At 40.7% G+C, this 21802-nt stretch overlaps 1 protein-coding gene across 2 annotated transcripts in view; it reads right to left on the reverse strand.

Annotated features, from left to right (window-relative positions):
- The window catches only part of LOC118402043 (potassium voltage-gated channel subfamily H member 6-like), a 60627-nt gene that overhangs the window by 18420 nt on the left and 20405 nt on the right, over positions 1-21802 (reverse strand). For both annotated transcript variants that reach the window (XM_035799883.2, XM_052476907.1), the window contains 4 exons: positions 19524-19682; positions 17910-18131; positions 17500-17757; positions 16987-17198 (listed from right to left, as the gene is read on the reverse strand). In XM_035799883.2, the coding sequence (XP_035655776.1) occupies positions 16987-17198; positions 17500-17757; positions 17910-18131; positions 19524-19682 (851 nt within the window). The remainder of the gene's footprint in view (positions 1-16986; positions 17199-17499; positions 17758-17909; positions 18132-19523; positions 19683-21802) is intronic.

Raw genomic sequence — 21802 nt, forward strand, 5'->3', positions numbered from 1 at the left:
TTTTTGATTCACCCTTTTTCAGGTTTACTATATAATTTTTTCCATTGTAGACAAATGTCCTCATCTGCTTGCATGCACCTCCCCTATATCAAGGTGTTTTGGAGGTTCCATTATGCACTACACTTTTCCAAACACTAACTATACTACAGGCCAGTATCATATACCAGTTTAACTGTCTATCCTGCCCTCTATCCACCTTTCAAAGTGACAATAGCGGTAGGTGGATCGTTTGTCCAGATCTGCAATATGCTAACTAGCAATCATACCACATATAAAATCATTCAAAGCTGCACCAATTTTCAATGTAAGCGGAGAGGACTTCTGTGTCATTGCGCATGAAAGAACATTGAAAACATGAGACACGCAGCTCAAAAAGCTCCCCTATTGATCTTGTTTAGAGACAATAGAATTATCCTACCTAGGCGTGCCTATAGCACCACAATGCAATGAATAATTGCATTATTGTTTTCTAGAGAGTACAAAATTATACTCTATGCTGTAAACTGTAGTTAAAATGTCATTTGAATAATTGAGAAAAATTTGAATTTGATTTGAATATTAAATTCCATTTGGATCAGTTGTGGGTCTATTCCCGACAGTTTATAAGGTCTAGAAAGCCACAGTAGCAGGCCAGTACTGAGATGCGCTGTCTGTTGCAGATCATACTTTCCCAAGTTGTCCTATAATAATGTGGCCACATATGCTCTTAGCAGGCCCAGTTATTCAAATGTCTCCTGTAGGTTACCTGCACACGTTAGTCCAAAATATAATTTAGGCATCCAAACTGCAGATTATGGTATTGAAAACGCAAACCATGATGTTGAAGCACCCTCAGCATTCCTTGTTCATGGTAGTCGACAAACCCTCAGCATTCTGGTCTATAGCCCTGTGTGGCATCTACTGTGCCACAAAAGCATGCTGAAGTGGCATGTTTATATACACAGGGTCCCTACAGTTATTATATGTGGTCGTAAAGATTATTTTGAATTAAATCTACGAGAGGGGAGGGTGTGCACCTTTTTTTACAGTACAAGGGGAGGGTTGTGTGAATATTTATGACGCAGGGTTGGGTAGGTTACTTTCTAAGTGTAATCTGTTAAAGTTACAAGTTACCTATCCAAAATTGTAATCTGTAAGGTAACTTTTGGATTTAAGTAATGTAACATTCCATTACTTTTAGATTTATTTTTTATTTTCCCCTTAAGAGGCATTAGAAGAAGACAAAAATGTTTGTTACAAATTGAAAGACATCTATTGCAGGATACATGAATGTTATAGTTTACAAAGCTGGACATATATGGATGTTCAATTTTACTTTATGGGTTGGTTATGTAGGCTTCTTCTAACTCATTGCTTTCTACTACATATAATAATACAATGCATTATTTATCATGTGCGCCAAATACAACAGGTATATTTCACCTTACAGTGAAATGCTTACTTACAGGCTCTAACCAATGGCACAAAATGTATTAGGTGAATAATCGGTAAGTAAAGAAATAAAAACAACAGTAAAAAGACAGTGAAAAGTAGTGAGGCTACACACAGACACCGGGCTGATTGAGGTAGTATGTACAGTCGTGGCCAAAAGTTTTGCCATGCAAATGAACTGAATCCCCAAAAAACATTTCCACTGCATTTCAGCCCTGCAACAAAAGGACCATCTGACATCATGTCAGTGATTCTCTCGTTAAGACAGGTGTGAGTGTAGATGAGGACAAGGCTGGAGATCACTCTGTCATGCTGATTGTTATTCGAACTCTGGAAGCTTCAAAAGGAGGGTGGTGCTTGGAATCATTGTTCTTCCTCTGTCAACCATGGTTACCTGCAAGGAAACATGTGCCGTCATCATTGCTTTGCACAAAAAGGGCTTCACAGGCAAGGATATTGCTGCCAGTAAGATTGCACCTAAATCAACCACTTATCGGATCATCAAGGAGAGCTGTTCAATTGTTGTTGTGAAGAAGGCTTCAGGGCACATAAGAAAGTCCAGCATGCGCCAGGACCGTCTCCTAAAGTTGATTCAGCTGTGGGATCGGGGCACCACCAGTACAGAGCTTGCCCAGGAATGGCAGCAGGCAGGTGTGAGTGCATCTGCACGCACAGTGAGGCAAAGACTTTTGGAGGATGGCCTGGTGTCAAGAAGGGCAGCAAAGAAGCCACTTCTCTCCAGGAAAAACATCAGGGACAGACTGGTATTCTGCAAAAGGTACAGGGATTGGACTGTTGAGGACTGGGGTAAAGTCATTTTCTCTGATGAATTCTCTTTCCGATTGTTTGGGGCATCCGGAAAACAGCTTGTCCAGAGAAGACAAGGTGAGCGCTACCATCAGTCCTGTGTCATGCCAACAGTAAAGCATCTTGAGACCATTCATGTGTGGGGTCGCTTCTCAACCAAGGGAGTGGGCTCACTCACATTTTTGCCTAAGAACACAGCAATGAATAAAGAATGGTACCAACACATCCTCCGAGAGCAACTTCTCCCAACCATCCGGGAACCGTTTGGTGATGAACAATGCCTTTTCCAGCATGATGGAGCACGTTGCCATAAGGCAAATGTGATAACTAAAGTGGCTTGGGGAACAAAACATCAATATTTTGGGTCCATGGCCAGGAAACTCCCAAGACCTTAATCCCATTGAGAACTTGTGGGCAATCCTCAAGGAGGCGGGTGGACAAACAAAAACCCACAAATCCTGACAAACTCCAAGCATTGATTAAGCAAGAATGGCCTGCCATCATGTGGCCTAGAAGTTAATTGACAGCATGCCAGGGCGGATTGCAGAGGTCTTGAAAAAGAAGGGTCAACACGGCAAATATTGACTCTTTGCATCAACTTCATGTAATTGTCAATAAAAGCCTTTGACACTTGTGAAATGTTTGTAATTATACTTCAGTATTCCATAGTAACATCTGACAAAAATATCTAAAGACACTGAAGCAAACTATGTGAAAATTAATATTTGTGTCATTCTCTAAACTTTTGGCCACGACTGTACATGTAGATACGCAGTGCAAATAGTCCGGGTAGCCATTTGATTACCTGTTCAGGAGTCTTATGGCTTGGGGGTAAAAACTGTTGAGAAGCCTTTTTGTCCTAAACGTACCGCTTGCCATGCGGTAGTAGAGAGAACAGTCTATGACTGGGGTGGCTGGGGACTTTGACCATTTTTAGGGCCTGGATGGCAGGCAGATTAGCCCCAGTGATGTACTGGGCCATACCAACTACCCTCTGTAGTGCCTTGCGGTCGGAGGCCGAGCAATTCCGTACCAGGCAGTGATGCAACCAGTCAGGATGCTCTCGATGTTGCAGCTGTGGAACCTTTTGAGGCTCTCAGGACCCAATTAAATTATATCATTACATTAAGAACCAAAGTCTATCAGAATTCCAGTCATTCCAATAAATGTTATACACCTTGATCTTCAAGAATAGGACTTGGAAATATGGAAGTACAGATTAGCCAAATTGTTTTACGTGAGCATGACCCCAACATGAAGGACTTATTAGCCAGTCCTACTGTGTTGTTTATGGAGGACTGATTGGGCTCACTGATTAGAGTTGAAAAAGAAATGCTGCGCTCATGGAATGGCATGATTTGCCAATTGTGTGCATCAAGTCAAAAGGTGTTTCATCAAGGCAAAGGGTGGCTATATATTTTGATTTGTTTTTGGTTACTACATGATTCCTTATGTGTTATTTCATAGTTCTGATATCTTCACTATTATTCTACCATGTATAAAATAGTACAAATAAAAAAAAACTTGAATGAGTCGGTGTGTCCTAACTTTTGACTGGTATTGTTTATATAATTTAAAAGTCAAAAAATAGATGCAGCAACTACAGATTGACCCTTTAAGTCTATCAAAAGTGTGCAAGTTTGAGCATGTGTCCATTAGGCCTATGGATTGTTTTTTAACAGCATGAATTAGATTGAGCAATAAAAGCCACACCTTTATTCCATAGGCTTGAATCCGTACTATGCAGCTGTTGCAAGAGCGCATTTTTCACTGGCTGTCCACTGGTTTCAAAAACAATGATTGATTGGCAGCTTAAACTTCTTGATTTCAACCATTATTGGGTTCAAATACACATTTAGATTTGTGAACAGCCATCCTCAACAACCACAATCCGTAAGACGCAAATAGCTAAATAAGAGGGCAGCAGTGTGATTCACATCAATGCGCTACTGTATGTAGGTATCAATAATAAGTGATATCCGTATCGCCGTAGACTACACCACTGCTGTCATCCTCACCTCCAAGCGTGTATTCAAATGGGATAATCTTTGGATGCCGACAGCAGTCACACCATTGGAAGACATGGCTTGGACTGTAGCCTATAAAAGCCTATTCCTGCTCCCGAGATCCATCAAACACATTTGGTGTGTCATCATAGTGGTCTCTGACTTGTCAGACTCGCTCCGGTGGAACAAACTTAAACTTGCGCCTTTTTTCAATGCTGAATGTCATTGAGAAAACAGAAGTGTCATATTTTTTTTGACAAACATACTTTCTGAATTTACAAGTAATCCTTGAAGTAATCATCTAGTTTTCAAAAGTATCAGTAATCTGATTACAACATTTTTTGCTGGTAATGGATTACAGTTACTGTTTATTTTGTTATCCCTTACATGTAACGGATTACATGTAATCTGTTACTTCCCAACTCTGTTTTACATTGGGGAGGGGGTCCATTGTTTTGACACCTCGAGTTGGAACAAAAGTGACTGGAGTTAGCATAAAATAAACTTTCATGGATCAAATTAACACAAAATGGCCTTAATTACAGTACAACACACCAAGGAACAACAACTTGTCTCGTTTTAAACTAACCTCTAGACTGAAGCAAACTCAATAGGCTTCATACTGATGTAAGTACACTGTCTGGAACCATATGAATCTTCTTTGAATAAGTCTCAGGTATGACACAAACTGTTCAAGCACCCTGTGCAGGTGAGTTAGAGAACCAATGACCCAAACAAATGTAAAAAAAAAAAATAAGGTAATGGGCTCTATACGCTATTAAGGTAATACTTAGATAATGTAGGCAAAAGCACATAGCAAAATAACAGATCTGAAACTCCTTCAACAGCAATTAATTTGCCTCTGTTTAACTGAACAATAATCCTTGACAGACCAAATGTTAAAATAAAAACAATCCTAAAATTAAGTATTTATTTGGATGTCCTTCATCTCTCCCAAGAGTGCCCGTGGGTCCCATAAAGTCTAACAGATAACGTCTCAGTCCCACTACTCACCTCCTGAGCCACAATGCTGGAGATGTGGACAGCCCTCTTCACCCGCGTGTTCCTGCGCTCGTTACTGACCACTGGTACCCCATACTGAGATATACTGCCCCTTCCCCTGAGGGACATGATGGCAGTGCCCTCTTCTTCCCTCTATCTCTTTCTCCTCCACACAACTGCCTCCTATCCTCCCAGACTCATCTCCCCAACCTCACACCCCCGTCCCCTCCCCCTGGGAGAGCTCACACTCACAGGCTCTCCCTGTGAGTCTCTGTGATGTGAATCCATACAGGACTGTTTAGGATTCTGTCCAGCTACAAAGAGAGATGGACCATTAGTTTTGTCTATCTATGTTATTATTTTGTGGGTGAGTCCTGTCACTCATTTCAGTTTAGGTCTAGAAGCAAAATGCTAATGTTCCTTCTCTTAACAATCTGACAGGTCACGGGACAAGAGGTGCACCAGTGTGGTTCCACCTAATGAGCATCGTTGTGATCTTCATGGTCCTTTCCCATCATTTTCTTCTATCACGCATCCTCCACTCCATTCTCTGCCTTGTTCAGGATCAGAGTATCAGTTATGTAATGTCCAGAGCCAGAGGTCTCTCTCTCTGAGTAGTCTCCACTCTACTTTTTAGTTGCTTCGCTGTATCTGAGGTCCCACTTACCCTTCTCTCCACCTCTCTCTTTTTCCCTCTTCATTCCCAAATTATCTCTCCCTCTTTCTCTTTCCCGCCTCTGTAGAAGCACTGGACCACTCAGGATCAGCTGTAATTGCAGCTGGCTCTCTGATCCTCCTCTCCTCCTCCTCTCCACTCCATCCTCAGGCCAGCTGCAGTACTTGATTGATTTCCCCAAATGAACACCAACAGGCATCCATAAACCTTCTCTCACTCCCTCTCTCCTTCGTTGTCTCCCTTAGTCACACACAAGCCACATACTGTATGTTAATGCGCTTTAAAAAATGCAAGTAAACGGTGTTAATATTTATTAATTGAAGATTGCTGCGGTTGAAGCAGCAACAGCAGCAAGGATAATTCCCCCACGGACACCAGGTAGTAGCTATCCTTTCACTGCACTGACCCTCCAGCTGCTAACGTGTGTTAAATCTAAGCTGATGTTGTATGTTAAATAATGTTAAATCATTTTTGACTCCGATGCACCAGACACTGTAGTGTAGTCAATAGAGACCTTCTCAACAGGCCAATGACTACAGACTGATTCTCCTCTAGTATTTAAACGAGTACTGTTTTCCACATATTGGCTAACTTAGGCATGACCTTGGGGCATACATAGTTACTCTAAACTAATCTCATCTTTTATTAATGCTGACAAAACATTATTGGGCTGAGAAAATACATTCCATTTCAACCACTTATAGGAATAGGAATATAGATTATCAACACAGAGATAATCAATCACCATAACTTTGCCACATCTTCGCCCTCCAATTCTCATACATTTTATAACGCACTTGTGTGAAGAATAGCAGCTCGCCAAAGTATAGATGGCAGTCAGTTCGTGGGGCATTTATATCAACCTAATCTCAACTGGGAAGTATAGTATTGGGATTAAACAATCAATCCAGTTGATAATGTGAAAGAAGATCCAGTAGGTGTGTAAGGAGAACCCATGCTTCGTTATCTTTCCATCCCATGTATAACCTTCCATAAACCAGGAGCTCACCTTGCATTTGCGTTACCACCAGTCCATTCAGCCTTACCCAAGGGCACTATCGATGTGAAGAAGAATCTATGGTCTACCAGAGAGTACCTGGGAGCAATGTCATTTATTACCTTGCCTAGGGGAGTTAAGTTATTTGAGCAAAACTGATAATTAGCCAGGATTCTCTAAAAGGCTACACAGTCAGTAGGCGTTAAAAAATCAACAAGTTTGAGCTGAGCCTCCGCATTCAATGGCAAAGCTTTAAAGAGAGTGATTTAAACTAATATGCCGGCATTTCAACAGTGTTGTAAGCTCTAATATCTTTTAAAAAATACTCAACTTTTTCTCATATAAGTACTGGATATTTGAACTATTGGTCAGCTGAGTAACCAATAAAAGTACTATTACTGTCAGGAAATGGATCACAATAAAGCCCCCCAAAATACACACACATTAAATAGCTGACATGCGGCAGGTAGCCTAGCAGTTAAGAGTGTTGGGAAAAGATCACTGGTTTGAATCCCTGAGTTGACGAGGGGAAAAATATGTCGATGTGCCCTTGAGCAAGGCACTTAACCCTAATTGCTCCTGTAAGTCACTCTGGATAAAAGTGTCTGCTAAATGACTAAAGTTGTTAGTCAGAGCTGTACTTTCACAGACAAAACATAAGCTATGTCCTATATGCCAAATGTATTATAGTAAAATATCAGTGTTAGGCATTGAGTCTGCAGTACACACACAGTGCTCTCAATTTTGTTTCTGCTTGCTAAAACTGGAACTATTATGTGAGTGATTCACTCGAGTAGAAACATGATAAGCCGCAGCCGCACACAAGCCTAAGATGTCACCATGTGCAATGCCAAGCAGCGGTTGGAGTGGTGTAAAGCTCTCCGCCATTGGACTCTGGAGCAGTGGAAACGCGTTCTCTGGAGTCATGAATCACGCTTCACCATCTGGCAAGTCTGAGGGACGAATCTGGGTTTGGCGGATACCAGGAGATTGCTACCTGCCCCAATGCATAGTGCCAACTGTAAAATTTGGTGGAGGAGTAATAATGATCTGGGGCTGTTTTTCATGATTCAGGCTAGGCCCCTTAGTTCCAGTGAAGGGAAATCGTAATGATACAGCATACAATGACATTCTGTACTTCCAACTTTGTGGCAACAGTTTGGGGAAGGCCCCTTCCTGTTTCAGCATGACAATACCCCCGTGCACAAAGCAAGGTCCATACAGAAATGGTTTGTCGAGGTGAGTGTGGAAGAACTTGACTGTCCTGCACAGAGCCCTGACCTCAATCCCATCGAACATCTTTGGGATGATTTGAAACGCAGACTGCGAGCTAAGCCTAATCGCCCAACATCATAGCCCGATCTCATTATTGCTCGTTGTGGCTGAATGGACGCAAGTCTAGTGGACAGTCTTCCTGAAGAATGGAGGCTGTTATAGCAGCAAAGGGGGGACCAACTCCATATTAATGCCCATGATTTTGTAATGAGATGTTTTTCAACGAGCAGGTGTCCACATACTTTTGGTCAGATAGTGTATCTGTTTTATGTAAACACTTTATGTATCTAGTCCCACCATTTGAGGAAGTCATAAGTATTTTGACAAATTCACTTATAGTGTATTAAAGTAGTCAAAAGTGTTGTACTTGGTCACATATTCCTTGCACACAATGACTACATCAAGCTTGTGACTTTACAAACTCATTGGATGGATTTGAAGTTTGTTTTGGGTTATGTTTTGCCCAATAGGAACTGAGTATTTTGTGTACATCGTTGACAAAAAATAACATTTAAATCCATTTGAATCCCACTTCGTAACACAACATGTGGAAAAAGTCAAGAGGTGTGAATATTTTCTGAAGGTACTGTATTTAGTCCAACGATTACTTCTATTTCTACTTTGCACATTCTTCCACTGCAAACCTACCATTCCAGTGTTTTACTTGCTATATTGTATTTACTTCGCCATCATGACCTTTTTTTGCCTTTACCTCCCTTATCTCACCTCATTTACTCACATTGTATATATACTTGTTTTTCTATTGTATTATTGACTGTATGTTTGTTTTACTCCATGTGTAACTCTGTTGTATGTGTCGAACTGCTTTGCTTTATCTTGGCCAGGTCGCAATTGTAAATGAGAACTTGTTCTGAACTTGCCTACCTGGTTAAATAAAGGTTAAATAAATAAAATAAATAAAACATTTGAGGAAGTCATACTGTACATAAAGTGGTTTCATTTCTAAAAGGTAAAGCAGATACAGTGGGGTCTAAAAGTATAGACAGCCTTGATACAGATGAGGAAAAATGACAGTATAAAATAAATAATTAAAATACAGAGCTATTTTGCATGCTCCAAAAAATGTATTAGCAATTCCTTTGTGGATTTGAATGTGTTCTTGCGGTTATTGTCTTGCTGAGTGTCCCTGATCTTCATTTACTATGTTACGTCTAGTCTAGGAGACCAGCCTGGTGGCCCTTCTTAAGGTCAATCATGAACGTTATCAAGTACCAGGACATTTTAGCCAAAAACCTGGTTGCATGTGCCAGGAAGCTGAAACTTGGCGGCAAGTGGATCTTCCAGCAAAACAATAACCCCAAGCACACATCAAAATCCACAAAGAAATGGTTAATTGTGCACAAAATTAACATTTTGTGCACTCAGTCTCTGGACTTAAACCCCATTGAATTTTTTAAAACACAATATAGCTCAGTATTTGTATTTATTTTATACAGTAATTTTTGCTCATCCTTATCAAGGGTCCCAATAATTATGGACCCCACTGTATATGTGCGTCCTCCATCCATTACCTGTATCCAAATGTGTCTGACCATCAGCAATAAGAAATAAATTCCAACTTTGGGGGACACTGGAAGAGACGGCAAGGTTGTCCTTTACTGAACATGATATAGTATCCAAAAACATCTCCCACAAACAAAACAAAAATATACAGTTGAAGTCAGAAGTTTACATACACCTTAGCCAAGTACATTTAAACTCCGTTTTTCACAATTCCTGACATTTAATACTAATAAAAACGCTGTCTTAGGTCTGTTACGATCACCACTTTATTTTAAGAATGTGACATGTCAGAATAATAGCAGAGAGAATGATTTATTTCAGCTTTTATTTCTTTCATCACATACCCAGTGAGTGAAGTTTACATACACTCAATTAGTATTTGGCAGCAGTGCCTTTAAATTGTTTAACTTGGGTCAAACTTTCCGAGTAGCCTCCAACAAGCTTCCCACAATAAGTTGGGTGAATTCTGGCCCATTCCTCCTGACAGAGCTGGTGTAACTGAGCCAGGTTTGTTAGCCTCCTTGCTCGCACACCCTTTTTCAGTTCTGCCCACAAATTGTATATACAATTGAGGTCAGGGCTTTGTGATGGCCACTCCAATACCTTGACTTTGTTGTCCTTAAGCCATTTTTCCACAACTTTGGAAGCATGCTTGGAGTCATTGTCCATTTGGAAGACCCATTTGCGACCAAGCTTTAACTTCCTGACTGATGTCTTGAGATGTTGCTTCAATATAGCCACATAATTTCCCCTCCTCATGATGCCATCTATGTTGTGAAGTGCACCAGTCCCCCCTGCAGCAAAGCACCCCCACAACATGATGCTGCCACCCCCATGCTTCACGGTTGGGATGGTGTTCTTCGGCGTGCAAGCCTCCCCCTTTTTCCTCCAAACATAACGATGGTCATTATGGCCAAACAGTTCTATTTTTGTTTCATCAGACCAGAGGACATTTCTCCAAAAAGTACGATCTTTGTCCCCAGGTGCAGTTGCAAACCGTAGTCTAGCTTTTGTATGGCGGTTTTGGAGCAGTGGCTTCTTCCTTGCTGAGCGAACTTTCAATCTATGTTGATATAGGACTTGCTTTTACTGTGGATATAGATACTTTTGTAGCCGTTTCCTCCAGCATCTTCACAAGGTCCTTTGCTGTTATTCTCGGATTGATTTGCACATTTCGCACCAAAATATGTTAATTTCTAGGACGCGTCTAGGATGCATACTAGGACGCATACTATTGTTTGTACAGATGAACATGGTACCTTCAGGTGTTTGGAAATTGCTCCCAAGGATGAACCAGACTTGTGGAGTTCTACAATTTCTTTCTGATTTCTTTTGATTTTCCCATGATGTCAAGCAAAGACGCACTGAGTTTGAAGGTAGGCCTTGAAATACATCCACAGGTACACCTCCAATTGACTCAAATGATGTCAATTAGCCTATCAGAAACTTCTAAAGCCATGACATCATTTTCTGGAATTTTCCAAGCTATTTAAAGGCACAGTCAACTTAGTGTATGTAAACTTCTGACCCACTGGAATTGTGATACAGTGAATTATAAGTGAAATAATCTGTCTGTAAACAATTGTTGGGAAACTACTTGTGTCGTGCACAAAGTAGACACACAGATTCATTTGACTACCCAGGCCCTCCTGCAGTACAGTATAACTAATCTGTATGACCATGGACTGTCTCACTGACTTATAACTCCAGCCAGGCTGTTCTGTTCTGCCTCAGGGGATAATAAGCCACACTGAATATGGATGGGAGAGGAGAACTGGGTAAGTGTATGATGCTAACGATTAATTGAGGATGGGTGAGGGCTGGGTTAGTGAATGATGATAACAATTAATTGAAGATGGCCTGCATAGGTATGCTAGATCTAGCTCACTGATGATGTAATGGGAGCTGTTATAGTAAATGAGACTCTGGGGTAATAGAGAGGGATTCCCTGTGTTTCTGTGTCTATGCAACAGTAGTGTCACCAGCTTAGTTTTACTGGCAGTGTTTCACTGCCTTTAAATATATTTACTATATGTTGAGATTAAGCGTATTCAACTCCAGTCGACACTGTTACTGTGTCTTTGAATTAGTACAGTAAAAAAAAAAATGATTCATGAGCTTGAGGTAAACGTAAACTACTGTCCTGCTGAAGCCCTGCTAAACATCCCTGAAAACCTGGAGGTTTCTATTTTAGTTTGCAAAGTCCTTTCAAATTTCTTTCAACCATTGCAAAGCTGTAGTTCAGACTGAAGTCGGCAGAACAATCAGTGAACTCCAGACAGATAGGTGACTCACAGTGACTTTGATTGGAGCGCTGTGTGATTGGAGGTTGTATTTGTTTGTCCCGGGTGTCCTAACACCTCAGTTACTCATACATCCCAGAACACTGCTCCCAGGGCTGAGGACACTGTGTGAAAAATAGCAAGCTCCAGCCAAAACAATATGGTTCTATAACATTTCCTACAGACTCAAATTAGAACTCAGAACCAAATCAGCTGCTCGGTTGTCACAAGAGACAACCTTAAGACCAAAGGAACCAGCTAAGATACTTACAGTATTTGCTGATAGAATATTGTTGACACTGAATGTTAACAGGTCTTCAGGTAAAGGGAACCTAAGTTGGCAAAGAACAAAACAATGGATACTTATTTTATTTATTTAATTAACACAGTTACGCAACAACCAATTCCCCTGTGTGAAAAACAAATTGCCCGCTTACACTCAATAACTGGTTGTGCCACCTTTAGCTGCAATGACTGCAACCAAACGCTTCCTGTAGTTGTTGATCAGTCTTTCAAATCATCATTGTGGAGTAATGTTGGGCCACTCTTGCATGCAGAACTGCTTTCACTCAGCCACATTTGTGGGTTTTCTAGCATGAACTGCTCATTTCAAATCCTGGCACATCTCAATTGGGATTAGGTCTGGACTTTTACTAGGCCAGGTATTCCCAAACTGGGGTACGCGCAATGCCGTTTGGGGTATGCCAAATAAAAATGTGATTGACTTATAAAAATGTTTAGATTTTTTTTTTATTCTTCACATTTTCAAACGGTCCATATTTTCCAACAGGGCGATACATTTGGGTGAGTTTTTTTTCCTTGCCTGAGTATTCTCTTTTCACTGCCAAAAATAAAATTAAACCATCTAGTGTTCAACGAAATAACAACACAATGTCAAATACAGGTAGCCTAATCAAATAATGAACATCCAATCCCATTAACCGTTACTCTTTCGCGGGAATTCCACTGAGTATGTAGCCTAACGTAGCTGCTGCTCATTCCGTTTTCTCGAAAATGGATAAATGATTAAAAAAAGTAAGCTCCGCGTCCAAAGAGACACAACAGCTCTACTGGTAGTACTGCTACTTCCAGCAGTACTGCACCTGTCGGCGACAGAAGTTGTTCTGCTTCCATGAGCACATCCAATGCCAGCATCAGTAATTCTAAATTTGTTGTTAGCCCAGCTAGCATGGACACTGAAATTTGTACATTTGATGAGGTCGAAGAGCTACTGCCTCCTTACCAGGGAAATTACATGACAACAGACAGGGATGTTGGACCATCGAAGAGGCGCAAATACGATGAGAACTACATTGATTTGGGGTTTACTTATATTGGGAGTGGTCCACAGTGTGTTATATGTGTAAAAGTACTACCTCACAACTCAATGAAACCTTCACTCTTGTGCAAACTTTTAGAAACAAAACATGCCAATTTGAAAAATCAGCCACGGGAGTTTTTTGAGTAAAAATTTATATAAAATTAGTATAAATAAAATTAGTATAAAAGCAACAGAAACCATTAATAAGAAGGTGCTTACAGTTGAAGTCGGAAGTTTACATACACTTAGGTTGGAGTCATTAAAACTCGTTTTTCAAACACTCTTCACAAATTTCTTGTTAACAAACTATAGTTTTGGCAAGTCAGTTAGGACATCTACTTCGTGCATGACAGTTGTTTTTCCAAAAATTGTTTACAGACATATTATTTCACTGTATCACAATTCCAGTGGGTCAGAAGTTTACATACAATAAGTTGACTGTGCCTTTAAACAGCTTGGAAAATTCCAGAAAATGATGTCATGGCTTTAGAAGCTTCTGACAGGCTACAGTATTCGGCCCCCTTGAACTTTGCGACATTTTGCTACATTTCAGGCTTCAAACATGAAGATATAAAACTGTATTTTTTTGTGAAGAATCAACAACAAGTGGGACACAATCATGAAGTGGAACGATATTTATTGGATATTTCAAACTTTTTTAACAAATCAAAAACTGAAAAATTGGGCGTGCAAAATTAGTTTTTGATTTGTTAAAAAAGTTTGAAATACACAGGCTTGAAGTCATAAACAGCGCAATGCTTGACGCACAATGAAGAGCTGCTGGCAAAACGCCCGAAAGTGCTGTTTGAATGAATGTTTACCCACCTGCTTCTGCCTACCAGCGCTCAGTCAGATACTTAGATACTTGTATGATTGTATGCTCAGTCAGATTATATGCAACGCAGGACACGCTAGATAATATCTAGTAATATCATCAACCACGTGTAGTTAACTAGTGATTATGATTGATTGTTTTTTATAAGATAAGTTTAATGCTAGCTAGCAACTTACCTTGGCTTACTGCATTCGCGTAGCAGGCAGTCTCCTTGTGGAGAGAGAGGCAGGTCGTTATTGCGTTGGACTAGTTAACTGTAAGGTTGCAAGACTGGATCCCCGAGCTGACAAGGTGAAAATCTGGCGTTTTGCCCCTGAACAAGGCAGTTAACCCACCGTTCCTAGGCCGTCATTGAAAATAAGAATGTGTTCTTAACTGACTTGCCTAGTTAAATAAAGGTATAAAAAATATTTAAAAATACCTATTTCCAATTGTTATGAAAACTTGAAATCGGCCCTAATTAATCGACCATTCCGATTAATCGGTCGACCTCTACTCTGGTCTAATGAAACACAAATAGAACTGTTTGGCCATAATGACCATCGTTATGTTTGGAATAAAAAGGGGGAGGCTTGGAAGCCGAAGAACACCATCCCAACCGTGAAGCACGGGGGTGGCAGCATCATGTTGTGGGTGTGCTTTGCTGCAGGAGGGACTGGTGCACTTCACAACATAGATGGCATCATGAGGTAGGAACATTATCTGGATATAGACAAATCCACTAATTTGAATGCTTGTCCACATACTTTTGTATATACAATGTAAATAATTCAAATACTGAGCAATATTCTACGCAATTTTCTGGGGTGAAATTATATTATTTTATACTAAAACAATTGCTCCGAGAAATAGATTTTGATCAACAAGGAACATTTTTCTCAAAAGAGTAGGGGTGAAAATCATTGACACCCCTAAAGATTCTTATAACTGAAATAGCCAAAGGTTTAGTATTTGGTCCCATATTCCTGGAATTCAATGATTACATCAAGCTTGTGACACTACAAACTTGTTGGATGCATTTTCAGTTCGTTTCGGTTGTGTTTTCAGATTATTTTGTGCCCAATAGAAATGAATGGTAAATAATATATTGTGTCATTTTGGAGACACTTCTATTGTAAATAATAACAGAATATGTATCTAAGCACTTCTACATTAATATCGATGCTACCATGATTATGGATAATCCTGAATTAATCGTGAATAATGATGATGAAAGTTACAGAGGGTCAAAGATCATAATAGTGAGAGGTCAGCGTGACTTGAATTAATATCCATGGGGCAACCATTGTAACACTCTGACGTATTAAGTAATACACACAGGGCCTATTCTCAATTAGATTTGCTCAACTCCTCCATCCTCTGTCCTCTCTCGCCTCCTTTTGAAAATGGTAAAGGGTAATCAGCTGTGAGGAGAGGGAACATGGACGAAAATGCGCTTGTATGAAATGAGATTCTGCTTCTCCACTCGCACGTCAGACAAATGTCGTTTGTAGGTGTGGATCCCAAAATAAATGTGTAAAGTGCTTAAAACAAATTAAGTTAGTTGTGCAGAACACTTTATAGATAAAAACAATATGCTACTTATTGTTTTAAACGTGTGCATGCTTTCTCCTCCGACAAAACAAAAGCTGAATCAAAGGGGGTGTGGCAGATTTCAAAACACTTCCGCGAAGGACTCAGGTAGGGTATACATGACCGTCCTCGATGAAAAGTGGCTTTTGAGGAGCGGATGGCCTTTTCTGATTTGGACAAGTCTGTCCTCCGCCATCTCTCCTCTGTCCTTTCTCCTCTGTGACCTAGAAAACAATACGTGGTCGAGTGGTTGAGGATAGTGCCAATTCGTTAGTAGGCAAACGTTTGACGGTCCTCCCCTCATCGATAGCCTCCTTTTGGCGAGGAAGTACAATTGTACAGTGGTAGAAAATATACCCAACTGTCATACTTTAATTTAAAAAAAGTAAAGATACCATAAAAAATGACTCAAGTAAAAGTCAACCCGGTAAAATTCTACTTGAGTAAAAGTAAAAAAATATTTGGTTTAAAATATACTTAAGTATCAAAAGTAAAAGTATAAATCATTTCAAATTCCTTATATTAAGCAAACCAAATGGCACCATTTTCTTGTTTTTTTAATTTACGGAAAGCCAGGTGCACACTCCAACTCAGACATCATTTACAAACAAAGCATTTGAGTTTAGTGAGTCCGCCAGATCAGAGGCAATAGGGATGACCAGTTCAGTTGATAAGTGAGTGAATTTAACTATTTTCCTGTCCTGCTATGCATTCAAAATGTAACAAGTACTTTTGGGTGTCAAAGAAAATGTATGGAGTAAAAAGTACAATATTTTCTTTAGAAATGTAGTGAAGTAAAAGTAAAAGTAGTCAAATATATAAATAGTAAACTACAGACTCCCCAAAAACGACTTGAGTAGTACTTTAAAATATTTTTACTTAAGTACTTTACACCACTGCAAGTGTATGCTACCTGAGTCCTTCACCGAAAAGTTTGGAAATCTGCCACACCCCCTTTGAATCAGCTACTGTTTTCTCAAAGGAGAAAGCTGATTGAGGCACAATACAAAAGCAACCGACTCCATGTTTTGCAATATAACCATGCAGTCATTTCCGTCAACCTCGGTACTCTACAGTGACAAGTTCACCAGCAGCGACTGAATTTAGAGCAAAACTATCTGGATAGTGCTGCCACCCTCAGGACAGATACTGCAATGGCAGACTACATAAGGAGCAAGGTGTCTGTGAAAGCCTCGCCATACTGCAGTTTGTCATGAAATAGTGTCAACCCATCCATAAGAGAAGAGCAGCGACCAACCTGAGTGACTTTCTCAGTGACCCCGTGTGTGCGGTCCATTAGTTTACAGGGGGCGATGATGTCAATCTCTGCAGATGGGAGGGCCACCAGGGGGTCTGGCCTGTTGTCCAGTGGGTTGAGCTGGGTCACGTGACTTAAGGTCCGGAAGCGGATGAGGTTGGGGTCAGACGTGGAGTCAGATGTAACATTATGCAGACTGGACTTCATTCCGCCTGAGAAGGAATAAATATAGATGGATATTTCATTGCCTGTGACTTAAGAGTTGAATGTGCTGAGTGCAAGATACAGTATAAGGAGATGTTGAACAGATGGAACATAAATGTAAGACAAGCATTAATCAATTACATGTTCTTTGATCCTCAAATTTCGTTATGCCACCCGCGCCCTAAACCTCCTTCGTGTGTCCCATACATGTCCTTTACCTGCCCCTGCCCCTGTCCTTGCCACGATCCACATCCATATCTCTGTCTCCTGCCCATGACCCCTATCCCCTGTCTCCATCTTGCCCTGTACCTGTGCTGCTGGGCCGCGTCTGGAGCTTCCCGTGCCAGCTGGACCGTCCCCTGCGAGTCTTGATGCCGTCCACAGATGAGGCGTGCAGGGGGCTGCAGAGGCTCTCATAGGAGCGGCTGGGCATCACGCTGCAGGTGGAGCCACACTCCTCGTCCACCCAGAGGCAGTGCAGCCTGGGGGAGGACTGGGAGAAGCCCATGGCCAGGGACAGGGCTTGAGGGGCATCCGAGGGGTCCCCGGTGGGAGAGATAGGGTCACCTATAAACATGCCATTTAGCAGACATTTTTATCCAAAGCAACTTACAATGAGTGCATATATTTTTGTATTTGACCGCAGTGAGAATCAAGCCCACAAGCATGTTGTTGCTAGCATGATGCTTTTGCCAACTGAGCCATACAGGACTACTCACCTCCCAGCAAGGCCCTCTGGTCTTCGTCCCAGAGTAGTACCCCGGTGCCCCCCAGCCTCCGGCGCTCTGGCAGGGACAGCAGCTTGTCCAGGGCTACAGACTCATGCCCCAGGGCAGAGAAGTCCCGCTGGTGGCCCAGCTCGGTGTCATCCTCCAGGGAATGTTTACTGCTGCTGAGGGAGCGGAGCAGGGCGGAGGGCAGACGGAACCTATGCCGACGTGCTGCAGGTCAGAGGGGAAAGGTCAGAGGGAAAAGGAGATACACACCGCACCAACATCATTAGTAAAACAATGACATAATTAATTACTACACTCTTAGAAAAAAAGGTACCGAATTGTACTTAAAGGGGTACAAACGCATGTGACTGTAGTGGTACCCTGTGTCCATTGTGCCATTAGTTATAGGTACATAATTGTACCCAGTTTGAGGTTAAAAGTTTGTTCCTTTATTTTTTTAAAAATAAGAACTAAATATATATTTTTTTGTGGATTTTTCCTTCCTCTATGGGATCGGGATCGGTGGGACAGTTGAGCTAATGTAGGCTAATGTGATTAGAATGAGGTTTTAAGTAACAAAATAATTCCCAGGACATAGACATATCTGAAACAGGCAGAAAGCTTAAACTCTTGTTAATCTAACTGCACTGTCCAATTTACAGGAGCTATTATAGTGAAATAATACCATGCTATTGTTTGAGGAGAGTGCACAATTATGAACTTGACATTGTATTAATCGTGTACAACATTTTGAACAGATATACAATGGTTCATTGGATCAGTCAAAAACTTTGCACATACATTGCTGCCATCTAGTGGCCAAAATATAAATTGTCCTTGGGCTGGAATAATACATTATGGCTTTTCTCATGCATTTCAAATAATAATGTACACATGTTTTTTCTTTATATTATCTTTTACCAGATCTAATGTGTTAAATTCTCCTACATTAATTTCACATCTTCACAAATGTCAAAGTGTTTCCTTAAAAAGGTATCATGAATATGCATATCCTTGCTTCAGGTCCTGAGCTACAGACAGATAGATTTGGGTATGTCATTTCAGGCGAAAATTGAAAAAAAGGGTCAGATTTAAGGTCACTACAATATATATATATATTAATTATATATCTATATATCTATATCTATATCTATATCTATATCTATATCTATATCTATATCTATATATATATATATATATATATATATATTAATTAGAGCTCTTTGTTGTCTCTTATGTAAGCCTTTATAAAGACTTCAGAACTGAAAGCCAAAAAGCTCAACTTTTAATTAACATAAACAGAGACCACTTAAACACTTCCACTCAGGTGGCCAAAAACAACTAACTGAAACTAAGCCAAACTAAGCCACGCCACAAACAAACTAAGCCACGCCTCCAATGATTGTACAAAAATTTTCCATTTTACACAGTACATTATCCACACATACCGGAATTGGTACCGAACAGGTGCATGATATGTATTTCTATCTTCGTGTACCCAAGAGATAAATACTGTACCCTAAAAACTCTGGACCCCATTCATCACCTCAATCTCTTCCTGACTTACTATAACTAGATTTGTTAAGGTTTTCCACACAGAGGATCTTCTTTGTTTACCTAGGGGAAGCCAGGGGATGGGCAGCTTGTTGAGCTCTCTGGTCGGGGAGCTGGGAATAGGCGGATCAGTGGGCAGCTCAAAGTTGAGGATGAACATGATCACCAAGCCATCCTCATTCTTCACTGGCACCACATCAATTTTACAGGAGAAACACATACCTGAACACAGAGACACACACACATCACCACCAAAGTGAGAAAACACCTGTATTTTAAAGCACATGAATGCATACCAAAGTTCTCCTCTAGAGAGAGACACACAACAGCAGAGGAAAGCTGCAGAGATCAGCCAGGGAGTGGCCAACTGGGCAAAAACTGGTTGAATCAATGTTGCTTCCACGTCATAAAAAAATGATCAATGTGATGGCGTTGAATCAACGTGGAAAACTGATTGGATTTGCAAAAAGTCGTCAACTTAAGGGCATTTCGTATTTTTGTCCTACAACTTTGAACCTAAATTCAATGAGATGATTATATATTTTGTTGATTTCACATTGAATTCAACAAAAATGAATGATCTGCTGTTATCATTCAATATTCAGGATAGTATTGTAATAGGCTCCATAATAACATAAACACAGGCTTTTGATGTAATTTGCAGAGAGAGATAGGCACTGACTCCTCCACATCATCCACCTGGCAGAGAGCTACAGCTATGCCAGGAGCCAAATCAATCCGGCTTCCCCTTGGAGAATGAGAGAGAGAGAGAGAGAGAGAGAGAGAGAGAGAGAGAGAGGTCACTGACTGACTGTGGAGGGATGGGGAGGAGGTAGCTAGATAACAGGTTAGCAGGAAGGACACATAGGACAGGCCTGACAGGGACAGTGGGAATATACTGTATCATCATCCCCTCCCGGATTAGAGCTCTAACATGGCCCCTTATTCTGCCTAATTCATCTCATTGAAATCACACTGTCATCTACTGCACTGCAAAACCATCTGCTACTGAACACTTTGTTCCGGGACGCACCACATCCTAAATCTATACAGATTGATATGCACATTGGTTTAGTCACCTTTTACATGTGGAACACACCTGAGAACACTTCAATTGCTAGATATAATAACAATGATGACTCTATCCAAAACTGAGTGAAGGTCTACAAAGGACTTTACTGAAATCATTTGTTGGAATTATAAGTGTCCATGTAGAAAAAATGACCTAAATACATTTTTAAGACTACTGGTAAAACATTTTTAAATAAACATTAGAATAATGTATGTCAAATGTTCTGTACCCGCAGGGGATCAGTATTTTACAAAGAGCCAAGGACAATTATCAGGGGCAATATGGAAACTGGATCATACTTCTCATGAAGACCACAAGCACCATATAAACCAAAATAAATTATATGATTATATCCCCCCTCCCCATCTCTCTTTTCTCTCTCCATCTGTTTTTTTCTCTCCCCGTCAGTCTCCCCCTTTCTCTTTCTTCTTTTCACCCTACCTCTCCCTCATCACAAACTCTGAATTACTCATTGGAGATTTCTCTCTCTCGTTCTCTTCATGAAATATTTACATATTAGCCTGAGGAGAGAGCTGAACTATTGATCTGTCTGTTCCTCCACTATTTCATCTCTGTCTGCAATAACACAGGCAGGCAGTGGACAGCAGAGTTGTTCAAACCGTTTAAAACTTCGCCAAGACCAGAGATGAGCGATGCCTGACACAGTGATGGATATACATGTTATTTATTTATCTGCTATTTTACCAGGTAAGTTGACTGAGAACACATTCTCATTTGCAGCAACGACCTGGGGAATAGTTACAGGGGAGAGGAGCGGGATGAATTAGCCAATTTTAAATTGGGGATTATTAGGTGACCGTGATGGTTTGTGGGCTAGATTTGGGAATTTAGCCAGGACACCGGGCTTAACACCCCTACTCTCACGATAAGTACCATGGGAACTTTTAATGACCTCAGAGAGTCAGGACACCCGTTTAACGTCCCATCCAAAAGACGGCACCCTATGTTAGACTCAGCCAATAATACTGCTCATCTTGCCTGCATGAATGCATATCATTAAATGATGGATGAACAATGACAAATCAATGACAGACAGCTCTTGCATTCCAGCAGTGCCCAACTCAGATAAGCAGCTGAGAATGAGTCCGTCTGATATACACTACCGTTCAAAAGTTTGGGGTCACTTAGAAATTCCCTCGTGTTTGAAAGAAAAGCACATTTTTGGTCCATTAAAATAACAGTAAATTGATCAGAAATACAGTGTAGACATTGTTAATGTTGTAAGTGACTATTGTAGCTGAAAACAGCT

Source organism: Oncorhynchus keta, chromosome 23 (genome assembly GCF_023373465.1).
Source record: "Oncorhynchus keta strain PuntledgeMale-10-30-2019 chromosome 23, Oket_V2, whole genome shotgun sequence".
NCBI classification, from domain to species: domain Eukaryota; kingdom Metazoa; phylum Chordata; class Actinopteri; order Salmoniformes; family Salmonidae; genus Oncorhynchus; species Oncorhynchus keta.